Source organism: Chenopodium quinoa, unplaced genomic scaffold (assembly GCF_001683475.1).
Source record: "Chenopodium quinoa cultivar QQ74 unplaced genomic scaffold, ASM168347v1, whole genome shotgun sequence".
Taxonomy (NCBI): Eukaryota; Viridiplantae; Streptophyta; class Magnoliopsida; order Caryophyllales; family Amaranthaceae; genus Chenopodium; species Chenopodium quinoa.
In genome coordinates this window covers 336,765-363,662 of record NW_018745323.1, presented here as the reverse complement: position 1 = coordinate 363,662, position 26,898 = coordinate 336,765, and the positions used below count along the sequence as shown (strand labels likewise).

General features: G+C 35.2%; 4 protein-coding genes and 1 long non-coding RNA gene across 5 annotated transcripts; 3 read left to right on the top strand and 2 right to left on the bottom strand.

Moving 5' to 3' along the window:
* The first annotated feature begins 680 nt into the window (after positions 1 to 680).
* Positions 681 to 5,143, top strand: LOC110712452 (65-kDa microtubule-associated protein 8-like). Its single transcript, XM_021890918.1, has 11 exons — positions 681 to 1,170; positions 1,268 to 1,471; positions 2,003 to 2,260; positions 2,514 to 2,726; positions 2,835 to 2,990; positions 3,088 to 3,247; positions 3,362 to 3,513; positions 3,612 to 3,699; positions 3,978 to 4,051; positions 4,215 to 4,289; positions 4,578 to 5,143. The coding sequence occupies exons 1-11, from the start codon at positions 1,087 to 1,089 to the stop codon at positions 4,926 to 4,928; spliced, it is 1,815 nt and encodes a 604-aa protein (XP_021746610.1). The 5' UTR covers positions 681 to 1,086; the 3' UTR covers positions 4,929 to 5,143.
* Positions 5,144 to 5,932: 789 nt separating this feature from the next.
* On the bottom strand, positions 5,933 to 6,694 carry LOC110712459 (dr1-associated corepressor-like). The gene has a single exon (XM_021890928.1). It carries the CDS (start codon positions 6,487 to 6,489, stop codon positions 6,034 to 6,036), a length of 456 nt encoding a protein of 151 aa, XP_021746620.1. The 5' UTR covers positions 6,490 to 6,694; the 3' UTR covers positions 5,933 to 6,033.
* A 1,408-nt stretch (positions 6,695 to 8,102) lies between these two features.
* On the top strand, positions 8,103 to 13,932 carry LOC110712460. The gene is made up of 2 exons (XR_002509587.1): positions 8,103 to 8,346; positions 13,829 to 13,932. It is a non-coding gene; the product is annotated as an uncharacterized LOC110712460 (long non-coding RNA).
* A 4,798-nt stretch (positions 13,933 to 18,730) lies between these two features.
* LOC110712453 (cytochrome P450 78A4-like) lies at positions 18,731 to 21,464 on the top strand. The gene is made up of 2 exons (XM_021890919.1): positions 18,731 to 19,833; positions 20,641 to 21,464. The coding sequence occupies exons 1-2, from the start codon at positions 18,907 to 18,909 to the stop codon at positions 21,262 to 21,264; spliced, it is 1,551 nt and encodes a 516-aa protein (XP_021746611.1). The 5' UTR covers positions 18,731 to 18,906; the 3' UTR covers positions 21,265 to 21,464.
* Positions 21,465 to 24,784: 3,320 nt separating this feature from the next.
* Positions 24,785 to 26,157, bottom strand: LOC110712456 (inositol-tetrakisphosphate 1-kinase 1-like). The gene is made up of 2 exons (XM_021890924.1): positions 25,783 to 26,157; positions 24,785 to 25,635 (listed from the first exon to the last, which is right to left on the bottom strand). The coding sequence occupies exons 1-2, from the start codon at positions 26,155 to 26,157 to the stop codon at positions 24,991 to 24,993; spliced, it is 1,020 nt and encodes a 339-aa protein (XP_021746616.1). The 3' UTR covers positions 24,785 to 24,990.
* Positions 26,158 to 26,898: the final 741 nt, after the last annotated feature.

Here is a 26,898-nt window from a genome sequence, read left to right as displayed (position 1 = left end):
ACAATACTCCGTATAATATTTCCTTCCTTATTGTAACTGTGTTTCTTTTGAAGAAAAATACTTGCGTAAATGAAATGACAAAAAAAAAATATATCTCTCAACAATAAAAACACAATAATTATTTATGACCCACCAATTAAGAAAATTCAAATCATATGCTTTTATCCCAAAATATGGATCCCACCCACCACGCAGGATCCTTATCCACACTAATCTTATATTAGCCCTTAAATAATGCAATACGAATTTAGACCTTCCCTTTAATATCATAATCAACTAAATACCAATCATTATTTACCAAATTCTTCTGGTATAACCTGCTGCCATAATTCAATATTCTTCATCTCTGGATTGTACAACTACATCGAAGCCTTAATCACAATAATGGGGTCGACTATATAAGCCAAAATTTCATAACCCGTATTCACATTATAAGTGTTACCATCCTCACGAGGGGACTACCTAATAACAACGAGGCCGACGTAAGAATCATAGAAAGTTGTGATAGTAAGAGCAGTTTGATGACAGAACTGATGACTTGTCAAGCTTGTACCTCAAGCAGATCCCTCTTTTTTATGTGTTGTTGCTCATTGCTTAGTTAAGTACTCCAACCTGCATAAAAGCATAGCAACCAGCATAATAACATACATATAATAATAATTATTATAATATCATGTAATATGAAAAAAGAAGGAAGCTGTTGAGGGAAAGAGACACTAAACTTTATAATATATACCAAATTTCAATGTACAAAAAATTTAATTATAAACTGAAAGAGACAACCTGGAAGATCACCCAACACCTCCTCCCTAGAAGGTAAAAAAGGGAAGATAAAAAAAAAATATAGGAGAGAGAAAGGGAAAGAAGAAGAGGAAGAAAAGAACATAAAACTATGAACTAACCTTAAGCACAAAGCTATAGTTACACCTACTTCTGTTCAATCTTTTCTTTTAAGCAAAAATCCCAAACACTACAATCAGAGAATCACACAATCTTTTCAGAGAAGCATAATTTCTACCTTTTTTGGTATCTATTTTGAGTGCCTAAACAAAAGGTAAACACCCTGGTGTTAGCTGTGTAACTCTGATGGGGTCGATTCAGACTCCGATACCAGTTCGTAGTTCGGGTTTACTCGAAAATTCATGCGGGTATCTACTTCAGGAATTGCAGGCAAGTTTCTTTTGCTGTTACATTTGCTTGAGTTACACTTTTACTTACTCTGACTAGTAACTGTATGTCATGTTATGTTATGAATTAATTGGAGCAGATGATATGGGATGAAGTCGGAGAAGATGAATTCGAAAGGGAGAAGGTCTTACTTGACATTGAGCAGGAGTGTCTGGGGGTTTACAGAAAGAAGGTTGATTATGCTAACATGGCGAGATCACGACTGCATCAGGAACTGGCTGAATCTGAGTCTGAGTTTACGCAGCTTCTTCTGTCACTTGGCGAACGCTCTCTCCCTGAAAGGGTACATTCATTTCTTCCTTGGCCGTCTTTGTGACTGTTATTAGCTCCTGAAATAAATGAATCAGATCAGTTAATTACAATTTATGCAATGATAAGAAAGCTATCATTTGGGCAGGATATTCAACAACCAAATAAATAGGGAATTGATAGTGAATGTTAAGTGGAAATTTTCTTTGCTCACTGAAAATAGCTGAATTCTTGCAATTACTAACTAAAAATGATATTCTTGTATGTTGTAACAGACTGACTCACAAGTGAAGTGAATATTAGTAAATATAAACAACAGAAGAATATAATAGTACACCAAAATTGACAGTGTTTTTAATTTTACTATAAATGAGATAATACAAGTGATTAGACACATCGTGAGCTTAGCTAGCAGGATTATATTATCGGAATAAGCTTTTTTCCTGTGTTAACTCTAATCGTGTAGAAACAGAACTATAATCTTGGATGAAATGGCCGACCCAAGTTTGGGAATAAGGCTTCGTTTGTTATTCTTTTATGAAAGGCTGACTGTATTTCACAACAGCCGGAGAAGAAGGCAGGGACTCTAAGACAACAGATAGATTCAATCACCCCAGCCTTAAGTGAGATGAGGCAAAGAAAAAGAGAAAGGATGAACCAGTTCCAAGCAGTTCAAGGGCAGATACAAAAAATTAAAGCAGAGATATCAGGTCTTTCAGAATATGATGAATCTGCATCAGTTATGAAGGTCAATGAGAATGATCTTTCATTGAAGAGACTTGAGGAATACCAAGCCGAGCTAAAAAAACTCCAAAACGAGAAGGTATTACATATATGGTAATATAAATTAAAACCTCTCTACCCCTAAATAATAGGCCAAATCAAGGGTAAGTTAGTATTTCAAAAATTTCTTTCATCAAGGGTAAAATGAAAAAAATTTAGAGCTTACCTTAATTTTGGGATGCTTAAATCAGAAATGTGGCCTATCATATAGGCTCAGAGGAGGTAGCATGCAATAGATAAACCCAGAATGTACTAAAATCTCAGTTCTAATTTCTTCATCATTCAATTTAAAGAGTACCAGACTCCAAAAGGTGGAAAGGTATACAAACCAAATCCATGATCTGGCTGCATTATTGGGAATGGATTCCTCGATGACTATTACAAAGATTCACCCAAGCTTAAATGAGTTGTGTGGCATAGCCAAAAATATAAGTGACAACATTTTGGCTAAGCTCGAGGATACTGTGAAGTCTCTAGAAGAAGAAAAGCAGAAACGCATTGAGAAGGTTGGTTTTCCTCCTGCAAAAAAACCATGTTAGCTTACTTGATTTATTCAGATAATACCACCAAATTATCTCTGGTGATAACCAAATGCAGCATCTTTGTCACTGCAGCTTCATCATTTAGGGGAAGCATTGTTAGATATGTGGAAGCTTATTGATACACCAGAAAAAGAGCGCCAACCATTTTTCCATGTTGTTAACTTATTGGTAGTCCCATTTGAAAAAATAACAAAACCTGGAACCCTCACCACCAGCATCATACAGCAGGTTAGTCGATGATTAAATTGCTTATTCTTCTAGAAAAATTAATAAAATTTCTCCTATACCTCAGAAGGTTGTCTAACGTCACTCTTACTGTATTAAGGCTGAGACTGAAGTACAGAGACTAGATGAACTAAAGACAAGCAAGATGAAAGAGCTATTCCACAGAAAACAGTTTGAGCTTCAAGAAATATGCAGTAGATCACACATGGAAATCCCTTCGCCGTCTGAAATAGAAAACATAACACATCTTGTAGACTCAGGTATGAGATGACTCGCAAATTTCTATCCTAATAAGGCACAAACTTGATACTTTCCATAATTTTTCTGATGTTTACTGAAATACTGAACACAAATATAATAATTGTGGATAATAGGGACAATCGACCTTGTCCATCTCCTAAAAAGCATGGATGAACAGATTGCTAAAGCACAAGAAGAAGCTTCAAGCAGGAAAGCTATAATGGAACGGGTAGATAAGTGGATATTAGCACGTGATGAAGAACGGTGGTTGGAAGAATATAACAGGGTAACCATTGTTAATATAATCCAACTAGTCTAATGGATTTATGATGTATGAACACCTATCCCTAAATTTAACTGTTTGTTATGATGTTTTGCCTACAGGATGAAAACCGATATTCTGTCAGCAGAGGTGCTCACAAGAATTTAAAACGAGCAGAACGAGCCAGGATTACAGTCATCAAGATCCCAGGTAAAAATTAGGAATCAAGTTCATCATCTCTTTAACAGGATAATCCCCAAAAAGTTCTATAACAATGACCATCATGGTGATTTATGGAGTTTACTGCCGCAAAAGACTCAATCAAACGCAATGAATCACTATATCTTTTACTTATTATTACTATGGTAGATCTTTAATAGGATTTCGATCGTGAATCAGAATCAATTTACGTTAGTTTTAAACATTTTCTTAAGCTTTGAAACATTGCCAGTCAGATCACATGTTCTCACACAAAAACTTGCTTGCAGCTTTAATAGATATGTTGATATCATTGACCAGAGAATGGGAAGCAGAAAGAAATAAAGTGTTTTTATATGATGAGGTAAGAGCTTCACTTATAATAATTTTCATTCACCTTTTGATTTGGAGGTACTTCAAATTAGTATCCAGAGACTAGAAAGTAATACAAATATACAATATAACAAAGTAAGCTTTATTCAGTTATTAACTTCAAGCATGCTATGGCTTTTGTGTTGTGGTATCAGGCACCTCTTCTAGCTATGTTGGAAGAATATATTGCATTGCGACAGGAAAAAGAAGAAGAGAAGCAAAGGCAGAGGGTAAGTTTCAATCGACACAAAATGCAAAAACATAAATGGACAGCAACAATGCTATAGATCATGATTGAAATAAAGGCACTAACTATTTCCCATATATATCCACTCCCCAAATAACCACATATATGCACACATACACACGAAGAGAGACGAGGAAGTGATAGAGCACGTGAATCATGATGCAATCAGATGACAAAACTGTACAAGAAGTAGTATAATATAGAAGAGATATAACAGCAACATTTGATGCTCACCTGGATATTAACATGGAGCCTTCTTTGAAATTTTCAGTTAGAAAAGAAAAAGGTAGCAACTGTACACAATAATCTCTCATTGAGCCCCAGACCAGGCACCAGTGCTCGACGTATCCCAAACAGGAATTTAAATGGTAGTTTCAGCAATGGATCCCCTACAAAAAGGAACCTGAATGGAAGTCCTTCAAACAGGAGATTATCATTGGGTGCACAACAAGCAGGATCAAACAGCTTCAACCCGCGGAGTCTGGGCACATCATTCATGCAGGAAGGACTCAAACCACCAAGACAGCAGATGTATGCCCAATCTGAATATGCTTCTCACCTAAGAGATGAAACAGCTTCAGTTGTGTCCACCTTTTCCGGACCCTTATCTCCTGAAATCTGAGAGCCCTTACAGCAAATACATAAGTGTGTAATATAGCATAGATCTGAGAGTTTTGTGAAAAAATAACGTCGGAAATTCTGACTACATCCCCCCCACCACCCCTCTTGCTTGCCCATATATACTTTGTAAAGTGCCCTGCATTCAGTCAGGAGGTAATGTATGTAGTGTTTCACTAGACCAGTGTGTGTAATATAGAGCTTTCTCTTAATCTCTTATCAACCAACCAACCAATACAAATACTACTTCCGTTACAAGTTATGTGCAACGATTTGACATAAAGCAGAGAGGGAAAATGTCTAATCGTTGCACATAACCTGTAACAGAGGTAGTATATAATCTCACTACAAATTTGCTGCCGACACAACATACTATGTTACTAAGCTTCTACACTGTACTTAAGTACTTAATTCCATGGAAAGTTGGATACAGTGTGACACTTGAACAAGCCACATAATACCAAAAATTATATGATATCTCTGAAATTTAACAAACTCTTACCCTACAAACATTTCACTATATGTATCAAACACTAACATTCCCAATAAACTCAAATTAGCAGAAATAAACAGGAAATTTAACGCGTCATATACCAGAGATTATACCTTTATAAACAGAAGCAATATAATTTTACTCACAGAAAATTACTACAACATGATGAAAATTATTTAACATCAAATCATTTTGCAATTTTCATCTTGGATGAATTCAGTTGCCAGCAAAAATGTCAAACTAGAAATTCTCATATTAATCTCAGTTATCACCCTACAAATCAACATAATTACAGTATCAAATAACAAAATTAGGAGCCTATCATACCACATATCATCACCTAGTCTCTAATGATTAATCACTCCACCTTTCCAGAATTTCGAGCTTACGAGTAATATTTACCAATTCGATTCCGATGAAATTGTTCCATTAAAAATCTTGATTAAAATCGCCATTAATTATAAGAAGAGAAAAACTTTGGCAACAATTAAACATAATTTAAAACGATATCATCATTGAATTGAAAGTCTCAACAATCTACAAACACATAACCACCAACATTTTATCAATCTAACACTATCAAATGACATAAATTACCACAATTAACACCAAAACCCTAGGTCTCCTCCTCATCATCAACATCAGGATCTTCACCTTCATTTCTCAAATCATCATTCTGAGGAGGCTTACAGAAGAAGCTATCAATACGACGAGTATTAGGCGGAAGAACAGACTTCCTCTTAACCGTCCGATCAGCAGGAGGCTCATCCAACGGCTGAGAAGACGGCATCGGAAGTGAATCAAGCAGAAAATCGCGAGTCGGCTGGTGTCGCTTGACGGCGAGTCTGAGGTAGTCGACCTTGATGTTTTTACGCTTCTTTTCGACGGCGATTTCGGCGGATTTCTCGGTGAGGAAATGGAGGAATAACTCCGTTGCGCCGGAGACGAGGAAGAGAGCTTCGGAGGTGATTCTGGTGATGTCTTTGTCGAATTTCACGATTTTCTTCACTCTTCCCGTTGGAAATGAGGGTTTTAGGGTTTCTGATGAGTGGATTTCTTCTTCATCCGCCATTTTTGTTGTGTACTTGTGTGAGAAGGAGAGAGGTAATAGGAGAGGGAGAGAGAGAGAGAGAGTAGGGTTTGAGGTTTTTGGAGGGATGTGAAGGATGAAGTTGGCGGGAGTTTTGAGTTTAGGAAAATTAGGATTGTTAGAAAAGGAAGGCTATTGTAGGAAAATTTATAATTAAAAATAGGCAAATTAGCTTCAATAGCACCTAATTATGAATTGGGTGCAAAGATTAACATCTTGTTTGGTAATCTGCTTATAGTAAGGGTGTTTTAAAATAATATTCGGACTGTGTTATTTTTTTTTTAAAAGAAAAAAGGAGAATAATATTATTTAATAAACCGTCCATGTAGAGCTCAAAACAGTGAGTGTTGTAGCTCCAAACTCTAAAACCGTTGCAAAGAAAATAAGATAAAGGTCCTAATATGATCCAACGACAATCATTACATAAGATAATTAGCAAAATCTCTTGAACCTTGAGATTAAGTGCAGCTATCCACCATGTCATTCTCGTAGGCGTTCTCGGTGTAATTTGGAATGGTGTTGTACTTAACCATTATTCCCTCCATTTCTTTTGCCATTTGAGCAAGGTAGTGAGCCACCTTGTTAGCCTCCCTTTGCACATGGATAAATTCGAATTTGTGGGCACCCTTGGGAAGCTCCCTAATATTACATAAGATTACAGCCAGTTTGTGAGTTCCTTGCTTCCTAAGAGGCCAAAATCCTTTAGGGTGCTCTTAAGGGATTGTGCATTTGTCTCCATTGTGAGTTGTGACCTTTTTGAGCTTCTCATCGGTAGCTAGTTCTATTCTTCCTTTCATTGCTAAGAGCTCTACTTCAGCTAGATTTTCTCGTTTTGATTTGCTAAGAGTCACCAATTAGCCATACTGCATCAGAGGTCATAGCCATTGTCCATGCTCTTGCTATTATAGTGCTTCTCCAAGTCTCATCCACGTTAAGTTTAGTCGAGCCTCTTGCAGGTTGCTCCCACTTGGTGTCTTCTCTACACACCGCAAGCATCTTGTCTTTGCCCTGAAAAAACATTAATTATAACCACCAAATCGACCATTCAAATGTAAGAATCCATTGATTTGATCAATTTTTTTTGGATATTTGATCCTTTTTTTTTTTTTTTTTTTTTTAAGTTTTAGATATTTTAAAAATAATGGGTTCGGGGATCACAAATCACTAGAGCTTCTCCATATGTAGAAGAAGAGACCCATGGCCCTACAAATTTATAAGAACTTTTGGGCTGCAATTTGCAATTTTTTAAAAAATGGTTTTAATTTGCAAAATAATAACTTTTTTTTTACTATAATTTGCAAAATTTCATGTCATTAACCAACGACAAGCTAAAAAGTTACCCCTTCGATCCCTCCGTCCCACGGTCCAGAATCTATGATATTGTTACCATTGCATACATGTTAATGCATTAGTTTGACTTTATTTTTATACAATTAAAAATTAATAAAAATTATTCTAATATTATGATTTTGTTTTTTTAGAAAACTTTTTTTTAATACTTATCTAAAACATTTTATTATTTAAGTAAAGAAATATGATGAAAACTAATACGGTATACACAAATGAAATGATGGGACAGAAGGAGTACTATACTTGGAAAATTTCACCACTTTGTCGTTATTAAGCGCGCCAAAACATCCCAAAAAATTCAGAGCGAAAGCCAGTGCAAAAAAATTAGGGATTACAATGGCTGACCTAGCTTCAATGGCTGTTTTCAAATCCCAAATCAGTACTTTAACAATGGTGAAATTTAAACTTCCTCCAAAATTCTGGCGATTTTCTAATTCAAAAAGGTACATCAGTGTAGTAATTTTCGCGGAATTTCTCAAATCATTAACGGTAAGTTAAGTGTTTTTCCGATTAACTTGTTGTTTATCTTTCAGAATTTTGCTAATCGATAATATTTTACGTTCTAAAATTGGTAGAACTGTGTTGAATTTTCATACCTATTTATTTTCTTGGTTTATGAATTGTGTCTTGAAAAATAATATTTTGTTGAATTGGGTGGTAAACATCGTTATTGGGATCAGTTGAGGCAATTGTCATATCTAGAGTGACTTGAAAAGCCGAAATACTTATATATGACATCAGAGGAGGGAAGAGAAAGAAATCCGGTGGATTAGTTTTCTTTTGTTTGATGAAACATTTCCCTCTACACTTGGAACAATTTGCAAGAAAATTTACGAAGCTAATTTTTTTTAATCTCTCTTTATCCACAAATGCCTCTCACATACACTTTAGTCTAATATCTAAAGGGTGCTCTAGTTGTGGAATGAAGAATCTAAGACACATTGCTTGTTCCAACTGAATTGAGAGGGTCAGTCTAATACTTGTCTATCATATCATATGTTTGTGGTAAAAAATAAGAAGTATTCCTCATTTTTTAAGCTGTGCAATGTGTCTCACTGTGGCTTATATTTGTTTGATACGATTTTCTTTCTAGCATCTTAAACTTACATGTTTATGGTTTCTCATGGAAGTGTTTTATGGCTATTCTTTGATTTCTAAAAGGGTGCTGCTTATATAACCCGTCCTCTTTTGGCCATTGACCATATCTCTTTGCTTTCAACTCCTTGGTATGATCAATCTTTGCATTGATTGTCCGTGCTTATTATTGTATTGATTTTGATGTATGCTGCTAGTGATATTATTCTTCTCCGTTTTAAATTGATTTGTATGAAGCCTTGTTCGAGTAAAACAACTATTTGGTCTTAATCATATCTCTGTTCTCTAGCCACTTTCAAGACAAATTAGTGGCGGTTTAGCGTTCTATTTTCTCATAGAAGTACACCTATTTTCTGAGTTTTTACTTGTTTGTTTGATGTATACTGTGAATGTAATGTGACTTCTTTTATCTAAACAGTGTTAGTGATCTTGTATCTGAGAGAAGGCATGATATAAATCAGAGTAGCATCACTAGCATGTAATATTTGTTAAGGAAAACATTTAAACTTAAGGACCTATCCTGTGACAGAACTACAAAAGATGTTTATTAGTAAATAAGCTCAAGACTGAGTGAATATTGTTCATAAGCTTCAATTGTTAGAAAAGTCTGTATTGGCTGAAGACAGCATCTTGGATGTACATAGCTAAGAGGTTCAGTCCCTGTCCACTGTTTGACAAACAGTGGCTATGATCTCCTGCCTTCTTTTAGTTAATTAATTATTCATAGTATTGCACCATATGTACTTTAATGAGGCAGCAGGAGACAGGACCAATTGATAGGCACTAGCAACTTAGCAATTTTTTGATGTGGAAATGTTGCGGTCTTCTTGTACAGCGCAAAATAGAAATAAGTAAAGCATATCACTCATTCCTTTTTTCTCATGTTTATTGCTTCATAGTAAGATTTAGTAGATTTCAGTTGGCCATCAAATATATTTTCGTATATGGAGATTGAGCAGACCTAATGCTCACTGAAGTTCAGGGAACGCAATAGCACTATAGAAGAACAAGGAACGCAATAGCACTGTAGAAGAACACAGACTTCCAGACCTTTGTATGGCTTGATTATTATTAAAAACTCAAGAGGTAGGGGAGGATTTAGAACATGATCTAAAATTGGGAAAATTTCTAATCCTGGCCTTTGGTTTATATATTTCAGATAAGTACAAGGCATATACTTCACATATAATTGGTAATGTTCATCAATGATATCTGCTAAAGGTTAGCTTCAAATCTAGGCCACATTTTGGGATAACACAGCAGAATTTCTCTTATACTGTATTTTTAAGAGATCTGTTGCAGCAGTGAACTTCGCTTAGGTAAAAGACTGAAATGAAAATGTCCTATATATTCAAATGTGCAACGGAATGCGCGTATAAATAATGTAAATAGAGGGAAAGTTATATTCTTTGAGTGATATAAGCTAAAAGCTTGCGTGAGGCGTCAATGGCTTTAGGCCATTACTCTCCAAGTTTGCCAATACACTTTTCTGAATGCCTACTTCTTTAGAGACAACTACTATTTATACTACTACTAACTTACAAAAGTTGGCAAGAGCCTTAATTACTAAATTACTCTACTCCTTGTCTTCTTCCAAGTTACCACAGTGAAATCAAATAAGCCAAACTCCCTGCTCTGCTGCTGCTTTAGTGTAACGTTGGAGGGGTGGTGTTGGTGCCCTGCTTCTGCCTTGGTCGCCTGCTGTAAGTCAGAGTGACTGGTGGGCGCGGGTGCATTGCAAAATGACTTCAAAAGATTTTTTTTTTCCCCTTTCAGTACATTAAGGAAAATGCCATTGTATCGCAGATGAGAATTTGAATAACTTGTTATATGTGATGTATGGTTTTGGTTATGCAATTATTCACAATAAGTTGATCAATATGTTGGACTAGTTCCATATCATATGAATTTTTGACTCTTTGAATTAGAGGATGGAAGATCTACTCTGTTTTATTTGTTACTAGCTGAATTAATGTTGAGTTACATGCTTGTAAATTTGTAATTTTTGGGTGTTAAGCATATCTTAGTGAACGTCTTTACACCAAAATGTGAATATGTATGGAATTGATGGTGCATTGAAGTTTAGTAGCTTGTTCTTTTTACTTTGTGATTTCCATTTAGTAGAGGAATGTACTTTTAGATTTTATTATTATGATCTACAACAACAATCATAGCTTTTCACTAAAAAAATAGTCAGCTACATGAACCAAGAATTTATCTCAGGTACTCGCCAACCATGATACTCTCCTTCCATTTCCTTCTGTCAACTCTTTTTATCCAAGTCAACTTTGGTTTTTATCTGCCTATTCTGTGGTCCCCTTGATCCCAACCCTTTATATTCCCTACTGGTGCATCTTCCGATCTCTGCCTGATATGCCCAAACCTACGCAATCGGTTCTCTTTAATTTTGTCTTAATACTCCTCAATGTCCGGCTGTCCGCAACTCCAACTTTCTTCCTACAGTAGAATCGTAACCATAGAATACGACCCTAATCGAAATGCATACATTTGTCTCATACACTATAATTTATGATCTAATTGAATATTTTTGTGAGATGTTTACTTTGAGCTTTTATGTGAAAAATCTAAAATTTCATATCATCCATTTCATACAGAAACTTTTGGGGATTTTATAATTGCTATTAAAAAATAATTATATGATGATAATTTATTGGTAGAAATAAGAATTGACTTTTACTTTTGAAGTCTTCTTTTTAAATGCATGCACAGATAACATAAGGTTCTTTCTCAGAGTTATTGCTGCTTCATTGTGTAGGCTGGTTGTGACAAGTATTATGATAGATCTTACTGTATGAATTTGAGGATTTAATAAAAATAAAATAGATTCACTACTTTGATTTTAAAAATAGGGTTGTGGTTAGGCAAATCAGTATCTTCTAGTTAGGATTTGCTTGAATGAATTAGTTGCCTTTGCATATCTGCAGAAAACGACAGAAGAATGCAATAGAGGTTCCTTATTGGTATCTTTTGGCAAAATGCACTACCATAGCCCCTTTCCTCTTTTAGCAAATTTATGCCTATTTTATCATTATTTTATATTTGAATTTGATTCTTTCTACAAGAAGTGGCATTAGCAATTATTTTGGGTGTGATTACTGTTCTTTATTCTAGTGTAACTTTAGTTCCTATTTCAAGTTTTGGATTCTGATAAACCATGATTATCTTATGGGCCGTGCAGTACTGTACACCCTTGATGCTGTTCTTTTTTCATAGAGGTTAACTAGTGTTTCAAAATTATCTAGCAGTTCAAATCTTAATGTGTGCATCGTTTTTCTTATTCCTCTTTCCTATGTATGCCAATTTCTTTTCTGTGCATATTAATGTCTTATTAACATATGCCTTTGATTATTGTGCAAGAGGCTCTTAGACTAGCACGTTATGTTTTACGAAAAAAGTTCTCCGCCTTACTTAGCAGGACACACAGTTCAAAATTCTAATTTCACTATTTATGTGACTATCACAATATGTGACAGATTGAGTATTTACTCTCTGCTTGGATAACAATAGTGGAGGGAAGAGGGGGGGGGGGAGGAAAAGGAGGGAAGGGATCGGAAAGGGGGGGGGGGAGGAAGGAGGAAAAGGAGGGAAGGAAAGGGGGGGGGGGGAGGGGGGAGGAAAAGGAGGGAAGGGATCGGAAAGAGGGGGGGGGAGGTGTGGGGAGGGAGAAGGTGACCTTTCATTTTCTTTACAAATCTCTCCAACAATGTAGGGATTTGGTTTTACTAAAAAGGGAAGGAAAATGGATCCTCTCAATTCCCTCTTTGCATTAGGTATCCAAACAAAGAATGATGCATCCTTTCTTTTCTCTTATCTTCCTTTCCCTCCATTTCTCTATATCCAAACATAGTGTTAATGTTGTTTTCATGAAACTCCTCATTTTTTATCACCCAAGATGCCAAGATTTTTTAAAACTGCAGTCGGATTATCAACACAAACCTTTCTCTGTAAAGTCCTGTGACTTTCTTTTTTGAGTATGTGGACTTGTGGAGCACAAATAACAGTCAGATTCTTGTTTGTCTCTTTACCTTTTTTAGTAAGAAATCTTACCAGATCACAATAATAGCCAAAATACACTAGTCTCTTCTGAATTATTATTATTTACCTTTTTATTTGGAAATTGTTGTTTTATTGGTGAAAATATATATAATTTGATGATTGCGTGGATGCTGTCTTGGACAATGATATGTTAAACAATTAACTGTTAACACAACATTCCACTTTGATGATTTTCTTCTTGGATGCGCTGCCACTTCCACTCCCAGAAGGTCCTTATAAATATTTTTTTTATAAAGATGCTTTGTTTTCTTGCATATAGTGTAATTTATTGCATGTTTTCCTTTTACTGTTCTCAAGCGGCTACTACACTTTTTAAATTATATATATCCCTTTGTATTCAGAATCTAGTAGACACTGACTTTTCCTGATTTGAGTCTTAAAAGGAAATCAATTTTAACCTACATTGCTTGATTTCTAGGGCTCAAACTTGAGACCTAGTTAAGCTGAAATAGCTCCCTTATATGTTAGCTGATACAACATGCATGTAGTGGCAAGCAGCTGTTAGTCTACGATAAAGTTTGTGATATTTTACATTTCTGTTTTCATTCTTTACATGAATCTGGTTGGAACATCCCTCCAATGACCATAAGACGGTCCAGGTACTTAATCAGTTTAGTGAGGCTCTTTTATGTTCTACCATGATGCACCTTTGGTAAATTAATTATAATCTCTAGTGTTAATGTTGCCGTTTAACGGAAGAGAAAGTATCCACGTGCCCCCATGTCTTTTCTTTTCTTGTATTAGTTATTGGCAAATTATATGTGGTCCCATGGTTTAAATGTGCTGCATTTTCTTGCAGGTCCCATACATCTCTATTTGGTGCCACAGATTGTAAAGGAACTGTTGCTGCAGATGTGTTTCAGATTTGGCTATCATAAGATATTCTGATTTCTCAAATTAAGGTTTTTTCGGCTTTTTCCTCTTACTAATGGATTTATGATACATGCATATTTTGCGCCTCCCCTTGTGGACCTCACATTGTCCTTTTTTAATTGCGCTGTATTATATACTCCATATTAGCATAATATTCAGGTCATATTAACTATTTTGTGTTTTTTCAAATTTTCCATTTATTTATGTTGAACACTTGCACTTTGACGAGGTTTTGAAATTTCTGATGGACACCTTGATATTTACCCAGACACCTATTTTTTCTTGATCTGCATATTTGCAACTTAAACAAAATAGAGTTACTGACAAAAGTCATCTGATATGGTATATAAATGGGCTTGACATGAGATTTTGGACCTTTTAGCACTCAAGTCTTAATACTTATGTATAAAAGATGTGCAAAATCTTTTAGGATCAGGTTAATCGTTCATGAATGTTGCGTCTCCGTACCCTTTCCAGATACTAGAAAAGATACACTAGTATGTACATGTTTAAAATTTTGACAGTGTGTTCAACACTTGGATAATTGGATGTGTACCCGTATGGTCATATAAAACACTCTTACCTTTGTAGAAAGACATATATTGCTAGCCAAAGTGTGTGAAGCACCAAATGTCCTGAAACTGCTAGTTGGTGGAATAAGCTATGATAACACTGACCATTTAGAATGTTCACTAGATTAATCTTTACTAGGCTCACAGGTCTTAGTTTCCAAGCTAAGAGATACAAAGTTTTTTTTTCCCCTGCTGTAATAGAGCTTGTAATCTAACTATTTGATCAACTGTTTGTATAAGAGTCTCATAATTCTTAGTTTAACCTATTATGTTGTTATGGGTACACATCATATTTATGAGTAATTAAAAAATGTTAATATGTATTAATCAGGCTTTGTTTAAGCATTTGATTTGCCGAACATGTGTAATTATATCTGTGTTGATTATGATTAGGTGTCGTGAACAAGTTTCCTTTATTTGGAAATTAACACACTCTCGTGTTGTCATTTGCTCTTACGTTAGTGCCTCTTACTTTAAAGTATTTAAAGTGAAATTCATCTTAGTGTCTTCCAACTAAAGAATACTTTTCTTAATATTTCCATTTTTTTTTTTGGTATATCAAAGGCCTGTAAAATTTCTGCTATGTTCTGCTACTTTCATGTTTAATCCTTCCTATGCTATGCTTCGAGTTATTTTATACTATACTTGTAAAACTTACCGACTTAGGAATAACTTTTGTCCGACCATTAGGAGAAGCCTTATAAAAAGCCTCTGGATAAAAGCACTTATTGGGTATAGCAGGAATTTTTTAATATTTTTTTTGGCCTTAAGCCTACTTTGGAAATAAGGCTCATTTTTTTCTTAATGGTGACTCAAAAGGCATTATCCTACTCTCTATACAATCCCTGTAGTATCCCCAGAAACGCGAAGTATTTTACCCCTTCACTTATATTTTGTTCTAGCTCTATGAACTAATTGTGAGCTGTGTTCACCTATGTTACTAGATTTGATCACTCAGCTACAAGTGTAGGACATGAGTATGCATCCAAGAGTCGACTCAATCAATTTAGGGAATGTTTTCAATTTTTTCTGTCCAAATGAAGTGTCAAGTTTTGGACCTAGATACTTGAGATGAAGCACAAATACAAAATGTCCAAATAACATAGATTTCCACCCGATTCCAGGATATCCTGGGATCTCCTAGGGTCGATTCTCATCCCCGCCTTTGTGGCTCTCTAAACACCAAAAAATAGCATAGATTTGCAGTTATGCACCAATTTGACACTATATATGTAATCCATAGTCTACTAAACAAAAATTATAAGCATGGCTAGAAAATAAATTACTATGGATTGTATAGCCACCTTAAAATTTACCTTTTTTGCATGGCTCTATTGTGTTTTACAATGCAAGATCATCTTTCCTTATCACGTCTTCTGCATCCAGTTTTCTAACTCCCATTTAAGAAGCTACTTTGGGAAGCTTGCTAGACGATCAAAAGCAAGTGGATATAGAACTTTGTTGTATGTTTTCAGCATGGATTCTCACTAGCTGTAACCTGTGAATTCATTATAAGTGATATTAACTATTGGCTAATTATCTAGGTTTGATTTGCTGTTTGCCTTGTATCCTAATACATGATTTCCAGTTTCTGAAGTTTTATCTGTGTTGGTTACATGCATAAAATCATCATCTTTTGGTTCCATGTGATGTCCGGATAGAGGAAATTAGATGGATGTTATTATTTTTCTTGTCTTAGGAAAACATTTCTGATTCATGTATATGGATTCTATTTTTGTGGCACTTATATTGGCTTGCATGTAGTTAATTTATATTTTCAAGAATTTCTTACAGTCTAGTTTGATTTTTTTAATTATCCAAGACAAATTTGCTTCAGTGATTATTGGAGACTTGTAACTGTCTGATTTGCTATTTTATACCAAAAAATTCTTATATCCATGGTCCTAAATGAAGTGACACGTGTACATACCCATGTCCAAGTGTTGAAGATCGACATGGGCATTTGAGTTACCGAGCAACAGAAGTATTGCAGCATTGGGGGGAGTGGTCAGTGACAAATTAGAAATTTACATGCCCGGTTCGATTGTGGTTTTCCCCTAAAGAGAAAAAGTTGCAAACCAAAATTTGTAGGGTAGGGAAACTTACAATCAGTTGCTAAAATAGTATGCCACCGCAGTGACTCAGGGAGCATAGCTGCATAGGAGGTATGGGAATGGCAACAAATAATAAGGCGTGGTAAACATACCCCCTAACCCTATAAGTTTCTTTGTAGCAAATATAGGAATCCACTCCATGTGCATGATTAAAATCGAAAATTTTCTGATTAGACAAGGCAAAAGGATTAGTGTTAAATTATGTCCATCCTGCAGGCCTTTGCTTGGTCGTATTCTAAATCAGACTGTCTTTATGAGGGTGCACTTGAAAAAAGAAGGTAGTTTTAGTTAATGAGTGATTGGTAGATCCCCACTAAGTATTGAGGGAGGAACATCAGTCAATGGCATGTTGTGATTAGGTAAGACAATTGGTGAAAGAAGATGATTAGATGTTGTCGAGGACTCGAGGTGAAGTTAAGCTTTGACAACATATTACAATAGAGTTTAATGTGATTTCGAAAGTGAGGGAGATGATTAAGTAAGGGTTTAAATGGAAGTTGATGAGTTTTTGTTTTAGGTTTTTGGTGACCTTTTATTTTAAACCATTAGCTTTTGTGTTATGTGGATTCACCTTGTTTAGGGGTATTTCAATCAGTTGTGCAGCGTATACCTTTGCTGCCCCTTGCAAACCACTAGTAACCACCCTATCGTAAATTCGTAAGGATATGGATCACATCCATTGTCACACTCGACCTCTGGCCCCGTGGGGCTTGTTTTGGTAATGTAAAACGTGATTGACACAAATACTTTTATATTTGCTCTGTGTTGAAGAAAACTTGCTCTATTACATTAGAAATTCTTGTAAAATATTGTGGGTTAAATTTTTCTAGTGACTCAGAAAATGCTGCATGTAATCTCATCCTCCCGTCCGTTGTTCTCTGCGTCAGTTCAATTTAGGAACTTGTTGGATGCACGAAAGTAGTAATATGCTAATCTTTGCAACTTACAGAAACTGTTTAGGTTTTAAAGGTCTCTATTTAGTTGGAATAGAAACTAAAAAAGTAATAAGAAAAACTTTAGCACCAGTACCAATCAATTAGGTACACGTGTAGCTGTATATTCATTCTCTTTCCTATATCCCGTTATCTTTTCTTGTGGAATAACTAATTGCATTCTACATAAAATTTACTGCATACAAAGTTAATGATATGGAATTATCTAGAGAATGTGTGATATAAGATGGGATATTGTTAAAGAATCCAAATTTATGTTACACAATCCGTGTAAGTGTAACATATGTGTATCATTTCTTTAAATTGGTTGATACAATATTATGGTAAATTTTGATTTGAAAATTGTAAGTTTTGGACCAAGTATCAGCAGCAAGCCAGCAACCGATAAAAAGGTGGCACATAAATGGTACTATCTTCGTTCCTAAATTACATTCCTACTTTCCTCTATTATGTGAGGAATAAATGCTAGAAATAAAAATGTAATTTAAGGACGGAGAGAGTACACAGTTTGAGGTATATGATCTCAACTTTGCCATGGGGTATTGCTTTTATAGTTTTATATATAAATCCTCTTTTTAATCGTATCATATTTTATCTTTTGAACTATTCATGTATTCCTTAATTGTCTCTGAGTTAATTATTTATTTGCAAGGAAAGTAGTCATATCAATAATATCAACTTTAATAATATATAGTTTAAGTTAAAGATACCAATGAATAAGTTGTGTAATGACAAATGTGCAAAGTGAATATTGTAGAAGTAAAACTGAGGTATGTCAACTATTTGAGGAGGTTTGAGTAAATTTAGTTTGTTGGTGGTCCACTTTATTTAAATGATGATGCATAATTGATGATCATTTCAACTTTATTCTGTAATTAATAGTATAATCTCTTTCTTTTCAAAACTCGTAAGATTATTTTATACTTTAAATTGCTCCGTACATTTTAACTTGTCAATAACAATGTTAATATCATGATCTTGCTTTTTTGAGAATATAATTAAGCTCTTTATAGTGGTATCAGTTGGGTAAATTTCCTTTTCGCCTTAGATTTAATTATTATTAATCCCTCTTTAATTAGCATCTAAACTTACAAGTGAGATACAGTAGCTTACCTCGTAGCTAGGATTAAGTCCACATATTTGTGATATATAGTACTAACAATCACTACTAATAATCACTAATTGTAGTTTATTAAATTATTTGTAGACTTAACTCCAACTAACCACCTTAACCTCTATTTTACTTACTGTAGCATATCATATTTTTCTATATATATGTGTCATCCAACCCTGATATCCTCAACCAAAAAAAGTCTCAAGTCCAGACAATTCTACTACCTCAGAAGAGCTTAGTGATCTACCACTATGAACACCATGCTGGCTTATCTCTTTAAACTACCCCTTTGTCTTGAAACCACCCAACAAACCTTCTTTGCTCTTGTCTTATCTTTCTTGCTCTATTGTCTACTACACTTATGGTTGGTCCCTGGAGGCTTTGCATGGCGAAGTTACAACCTGAATTCGGTACCTAAACTCAGGGGGCCATCAGGTTGGCCTGTGTTGGGGACATTGCCTCAAATGGGTCATTTAGCCCATCGTAAACTAGCCAATATAGCAGCTTCTATGGGCTGCACTAGGCTCATGGCAATGAGTTTGGGCGCCACACCTGTGATCATTAGTAGCAACCCTGAAACTGCCAGGGAAATCTTATGCTCACCTTCATTCTCAGACCGTCCCATAAAACCCTCTGCTCGTTTGCTGATGTTTGAACGAGCCATTGGGTTTGCTCCTCATGGCACCTACTGGCGCCATCTGAGGAGGATATCGGCAAATCACATGTTCTCTCCTAGGAGAATATCGAGCCTTGAAGGGGTTCGACAATGCCTAGCTGATGCAATGTCAGTAAATGTGTTGAAGGAGATGAAGGGTAGAGGATTCGTGGAGTTGAGAGGGATATTACAGGGAGTCTCTTTGAAGAACATGCTGGAAAGTGTTTTCGGGAGTAACTTGGGTAGTGAAGGGAAGGAGTTAGGGTTGATGGTGAGGGAAGGTTATGAGTTAATTTCTGAATTCAATCTGGAGGAATATTTTCCTTTCAGTTTTTTGGACTTCTATGGAGTAAAAAGAAGATGTCATAAGTTAGCTTACAGGGTCAGTGAACTTCTAAGTCATATCATCAAACTTAGAGAAAAAGATGTTAACTTTAAGAGGAGAAATGACTTCCTAAGTGTGTTGCTATCTTTGCCTGAAGAAGAACAACTAAGTCATTCTGATATGGTGGCTGTCTTATGGGTAAGAATATATATTTACCACACTCGGTAATTAACAAATTACATACTATGTATATAAAATATGAGGTTATGGTAAGACCATGCGCTGCGAATCTGCAATTAAGTATGCATTATAGATAGGATAAAGATCTCAACTTTATAATTATCAAATTACGCGTATAATTTAAACTAGTAATATGGGACATAGAGAGTATATCTAAACCATGTTGTAGATAACCATCCTTTATGCAATTATGCATTTATGCTAACTTTGTTTTACTTGTGAAGTGTAACGCATATAATCATGAGGTAATCAAAAGTTGGTAGTCTTTTGATCTCTTTTTCTTATGATTTGTCATTGGGTCTCATTCTGTCCAAAATATGGTACAGGTGTCCTGTGTCCATATGCTTTCTTTCATGCTTCTTGTATATTTTTGTCAAAGTATATCATTTTCTGATACTTTACCTATAATCCAAATCTTTGGTAAATAAATTATGGTTGAGATATGTGTTCATAGTTTGAAACTAGTTGACCTTTGTTACTTTTCATCATTTTCTTTTTCTGTAGCTTCTGTTATCAGAATTGGCATACACATGTTTTATCCCCATTTTAAAACAAATAATGCTGCATATATTAGACTTTTCTAGAGCCTTTTGTATAGTGCTTAACTTTATATTAACTTTTTGTGCATATATATTAAAACCTTTTCTTTTTTTTTTTTCTTTTTTTTTTTTGTCACAAGATTCATGTTTGGGGTGCTGATTATGTGTTATGTCACAAGAACCATATAGTATATGTCAATAATTGATCAGATAATAACTTTTGCAGGAAACAATCTTTAGAGGAGCTGACACAGTAGCCACACTTCTTGAATGGATCATGGCTAGAATGGTGCTACACCAAGATGTCCAAGCAAAGGCTCAAGAAGAGCTAGACTTGTGCATTGGTAACAGCCAGAGGCAAGTCCAGGATTCGGATCTCCAACATCTACCCTTCCTTCAAGCCATAGTCAAGGAGGTCCTCAGGCTTCACCCGCCGGGTCCTCTGCTATCATGGGCCCGGTTAGCAATCCACGATGTCCATGTCGACAAGGTTAGGATTCCAGCTGGCACAACAGCAATGGTCAACATGTGGGCCATAACTCATGACCCAACCATATGGGCTGACCCATGGGCCTTTAACCCCATGAGGTTCATCAATGAGGATGTTTCGATCATGGGCTCGGATTTAAGGCTTGCACCATTTGGATCAGGCCGTAGGGTATGCCCTGGAAGAGCATTGGGCTTGGCCACCGTCCATCTATGGTTAGCCCGAATGCTTCACCAATTTAACTGGTTCCCAGCCCCACTTGCCTCCGTGGATCTTTCGGAGTGCTTGAGGCTTTCACTTGAAATGAAGAAACCATTGGCTTGCTTGGTGGTTCCTCGTAACAACGACGTAAAACTTGCTTAATGTATTTTGTACTTTCCGTGATTTAATTTAGGTAGAATTAAGTCATGAATTATCATGATTAATCTGAGCTCATTAGAGTTGGAAGTTAAGAAATTGTAGTAGGACTTAATCACAAAGATAGATCAGCTTTATGTCTGAGAAACTTTGGTAGTTTGTTGCTATAATATAACTAATAATGAATATGATGTCTCTAATTATAATATGTTGCCTTAATTCGTGATCGAAGTACTTCACGTTGTTACTGTATCAACAAATAAAATTAAACGTTTCTATCCATAAGATCGATCTCATATTACTTGTGAAAACCTCACAGTGCTTTTACTTGATTAAAAGGTATTTATGGCGTTAATAAACATGCTTACTATCATGAAAAGGATTTAATACCATATGATTTGGTAATGGAGATACATGTGATGTCAAAGAACATATACTCTGTAGTTCATCGTGTTATTACTTTTGTACTCTTATTACTGTAATTTTCCTGGTCTAATGAATTCAAATAAGGTCAGGTTCTCGGACTAAGAGCAAGTCTAGTTCTTTGGGGTGACATCATCATCTTGAGTCTTAAGAATTGTGTTTATGATTTTTTCCATTTTTCTTCTTAAATCTCAAGCAAATCTCAAGTTGAGTCTTTTCTAAAACTCAACTTAAAACTTGAGATTGGGACCCATCTCAAGCTTTGTTCATTAATGTTTTAAAGGTTTGGCCTAATTTGATTATTGAATGTAATATAATTTGAGTTTTATGGCTAAAGTGATAAATTTGAACAAATTTTAATAACTTTTAAGAAGAATTTGATGATATTATTTTCAATGGGAAAGTCAACCGATAATTATGTCACCCCAAATCCTAAACTTGCTCTAATACATTCAAGTCAAATGAGATACGAGTAACATAAGAGAAGAGAACACTCCGTGCCAAACAAAAATTTCCGCTTTTTCAGCTGATCAATCCTACACACAAATTAATTGTGACAGGTATAGAAGCAAACTGAAAATTAGGGTTTGTAAATACCCTCTTTTCAATCTCTTTTTCGATCAAAAACTGGTACTTTGGTTGATTGGAGCTGCTGTTATGAGTTCAGGTGAGGTTCATCGAACCTATCTCAGCTCAAATTTAAAGTTTTCTTCTATTGATTTCATCTTCTCTTTTACAATTTCCTGTGATAAATTGCAACTGTTTTTTTTTTTTTCCTAAAGCTTTTTTTGTAGGGGGTGAAATTGAAAGAAATTTTGGTGATTTTTTATTGTTTGCATGAATTATAAAATGTGGAAGTTCTAAATGTTATGCACAAGTCTGAATTAGGGTGTATATTTATGGAATTTGATTTCTATGGCATTGGAGTATTGAATTGTTTTTGAAATTGCTTGTTTGAAATATAGATGCCTCTAATTGTTTCTGGATGCTTTGAGCTTATAAATTGTGTTTTGGATGTGTGAATTGCGAAACTCGAGCCGAAATGATCATTGTTTGTGGTTTGTGATTGATTGTTATTTGTTGAGGACTAGGAATCTGGCATTTCGTCGAAGGATAGTCATTATAACTTTTCATGTTTAGGTGAATTGTTTGGTTTAATTTTTGCATATGTAGGTTTAGGAGGTTGATTTTATGGTGATTGATGAAATTTTATCTCTCTAGACTCTAGATTTGTAAAAATTACACTATAGGAGTCGCTTTTACCAAGACTCCATGTTTTAGTCCTTGTAAACAAATTTATTTACTGATTCATAATAAATTGTTTAATGTTGAAAAGTATTGTTTGAGAAATGATCTATTCTTTTTAGTCGTGCAATCAATATTCAAGCGGTTCATCTTGCAAAGTTTGAACCTATGTAACAAGGACTAGACTTGAAGTCAGAGATGGAACATTTTGAAATATATTACTAAGTACGAAGTATATTAGGACTAGTTTGACAGATTTTGGAAGTGATGTTGAAGCAGGTCTTCCTTCTTCAGTTTAGACACCACCTAGGTGGTGGTCGTTTGTGTCTTAAATATCTGTTTGGCATATACTTGTATATGGCTTTATGATATGTACCATGCATGGAAAAATTTTGTAGTGTATAAGTTGACATCTATTATGGTGAACTTGGTGGGGATGTGAATTTCATGTGTAAACTTAATTTTACTTTGAATCATGTAGTGAATCATTATCTATTTATAATGTAATTTTATTTTGTTATCTCATTTATTATTTTTCACATTGAACCCTCACTCTCTTAGGTTAACACTTCATACTAGTGTCCCCTTGCCCTCCCAACCTTCTTATTTCCTTGTATTCTGTGTTAGATTTCTACCCTTGTTGGCAAACAAATTTTTTTTAACTTGGAGTGTGGAAAGCATTTTTTAATAGGCTAATGGCAACCGTAACCCCTGCCTGCCCTCTTTTGAAATTACTGTATGGTTGTGGCTCCCGCCTTTCACAAGGCGTGGTATATTTGGAGAGCCTCCTATTATTGTGAGACTTGGGAGTAATGGTCCTGAAATATAGGTAATGGGCATTCAATTATTGAATACAACACAACACAAGAAGTCATACCATACATAAGTCTTCCTACATACTACACCTACTCGTCGTTACATAAAATCTTGTGTTCATTTATATTAATTTTCTTGTCAATCATCAATTCAATTTATACTTTTCAATCAAACACATCTTCACTTCCGTTGTGCACTCACCAACCCTAACATGATCTGTTTTGTCTAATATATTTCCTTAAATTCCATGATTATATTCATTCAAGAATCAAATTAGGCCAAACCTTTAAAACAAGAACACTTCATATCTCCATGCCTAGGCGTTTAGGTACCAAACATGATTCTATCTAGCTCCTTTATTCTCTATATCAGCACTCCAATAGGCACCCAACATTGTTTCACAAAAGATTTTATTTTTTATTTAGCCCACCTCACTTGAATGAGGCACAATTAGGCGCTGGAGGATCCTTTTGCCGTGTTCCAAATCTTATATCTGCTTATGAAATTAGCAAACAATTCTACTCTGAAGACTAATTTAAATCATTTTCTTATATATGTGGAAGTCCACAAAATGCCATATATTGTAAAATAGTACTAAAATTTCATTTGGATCTTCCCAAAACATTTGAAATTTCATTTGGATCTTCCCAAAACATTTTCTGTTGGTATACAACAATTATGAAGTAATATAAATCATAAGCTAACCATAAAATTCATATAACCAATGCTGGTTAAAAGGTGTTTTTTGGAGTTTCACAGCAACCATCATACATTTTGCTTATGGTTATAAGAAGCAGCTCCTGCGAAGTGCTACATGCACCTATTTGTGCTAGACTAGTTCTTTTGCACGCCATATTATTATTATTATCCTTTGTAATCTATCAGGAATAGGTTCATGGTCAGTGGTCACCTTTTAGTTTAAACCATTAGCTTTGGTGTTATTTGGATTTGTCTTCTTAGGTGTATTCCAATCAGTTGTGTTGAAATGCTGAATCAATCATAGTTCTCCTTGAATATTCCTTAAATTGCTTACATGCAGAAGTGAACTAAATGTAATTTTTGCAAAACGAAATGACATTAATTGATGTAGGGGTACATGAGTTGACTTGTTTTTGTGGCACATATAGTAATTATCAAAACCTTTTTTTTTTTCTCACTCTCTGGTTCTGTTAACCTGAATGAAGGACCTGTTACATGGTTTTATACGCTACAATTAAACAGTTTTCTTTTCTTTGCAAAAATCTTTGTCTAGGTTTGCAGCCTCTGAGCTACACCCTGTTTTGTCTCCTTCATCTTTTCCACTACCCACATGATTAGTGGGAGCCGCATCACTTTCATTCTTGTGTTGATAACATCCCAAAAGAAGTCAGTCAACATGGTCTCAAATCCTGGCACTTTAGCATAACCGGGGAAGTAATTGATGTCAACAATAAGATACCTGCTACCTTCCCTTGTATCTCTAATCATGTCAAAATTAAAAAGATGGAGCTTGGAAGCCTCTCTCAGTCCTTTTGCCATGCTGTGAATGAATTTCATGGAGGGCATTTCGACCTCTTTTATGAATGCATCTTCTTCCCCAGCAGCAAAGCCTGAAATTTGGGAAATTGACATGATATCCTCATGGTCTTCACATTTAGCATGAAAGTCAGGCAATGACCTCTTCTTGACGCACTTGACATGGTTTCCAGCCACATAGACCTTGAAGAGGACCCCTCCATGGTTTACAAACTCCTGCAGCACGATAGGTGGTTTCACTTTCTTCAAGCCGTTTAAGCTAAACACCAGGGACATCTCATGGGACTTAGCAGACAGAGGTTTGGCAATGACTGGAAAAGTCAACTCATCTATAGTCAACAAAGATTCAGGTGCATCATGGTTTGCTACAATCTCCACCTGTTGAAGTATAATCAGCTTACAGTTTAGAAAGTATAATCAGCTTAAAGTTTAGATATCTAAGGAAACTAATTTACCTAATTGATCTTACTTCACCAAATAATAAAGGAATTACAGTCTGATATAATTGCGAAGTCTGATCTTTACCTGTTTAGGTATTCCAATGGAATAAGCTTCAGTGTCTGATTGTTCAACAGAAACAGGGAGATGGTTCACCAGTTCGAGCATTGAAACGCGGTTGTTGAGCTGTTCAATGTCAGCAAGGGAATCAATGATGACAGTCGTGGGGTATTTAGCTTTGAAATCAGCCAGCTGAGCACTCCAGTCATCGCCATAAACCTTGTGGACAAGGCAGTCGAAGGGGCCTTGTTCAACGAGTGGCTCATCGATGTGGACTTGAATAAGATGGATTCCTCGCTCTCTAGCGTGAGCAACCAGTGAAGGCTGGATTACTGTCTCGAGTTTGCTGAGGGGCATGGCATATCCTATGGTTCCAATAAGCTTCATGTCCTCCTCAGGCATGCCTATCTACTGACTACTGCTGCTACTGCTTTTAAATTCTGGTGATCAAGAAAAAAAAAGATGCAAAACAAGGATTATACGGAACTGATTCCGAAAAAGGAAGGAAGGAAGGAAAGAGCGGAAAAGGCAACAAATGACTCGGTTGATATTCGTGAGCCTTAGATAAGAACTTGAGAATTCGATGCAAGATAACACTTTTTCAATTCAATACTGCGTACATGAAGTTACTTTAACATACAGTAGTAATAAATCTTCTTTGTTTACTTTGTTGATGTTGTTGTTTAAGGTTTTTTTATTGAGTACTTGGTTTACGAATATTTTTAATGAATGTGCTTGATAAATTCGTTGTTTTTTTGCTTTTTTAAAAAGGCAAATGGTTAGTGTTTACTTGAATTTCATAATTATTTTTACTCATACTTTGTAATACATAATTGTGTATATTTAATATGCAATTGCGCATTGATATATACAAGTGTAAATCAAACTAACGAAATCTTTTAAACCTTTTCATTAATCTTAACTTATTAACTTTTTTTTTTTTTTTACGGGAACTTATCAACTTAAGAGCCCTTTTATTGCCTTATCTATATTTGTCTTAATACTTTAGCCTATATCTTTTATGAATTAGTAGGCCGGCTTGAAATAAGTAAAAATTGGGCGTTTGATCTTTCTTTTTTTCTCTAGAATTATGTTATGTTTGAAATTTTCTTATTTGGATACATTTGATATTGTATGAAAAAA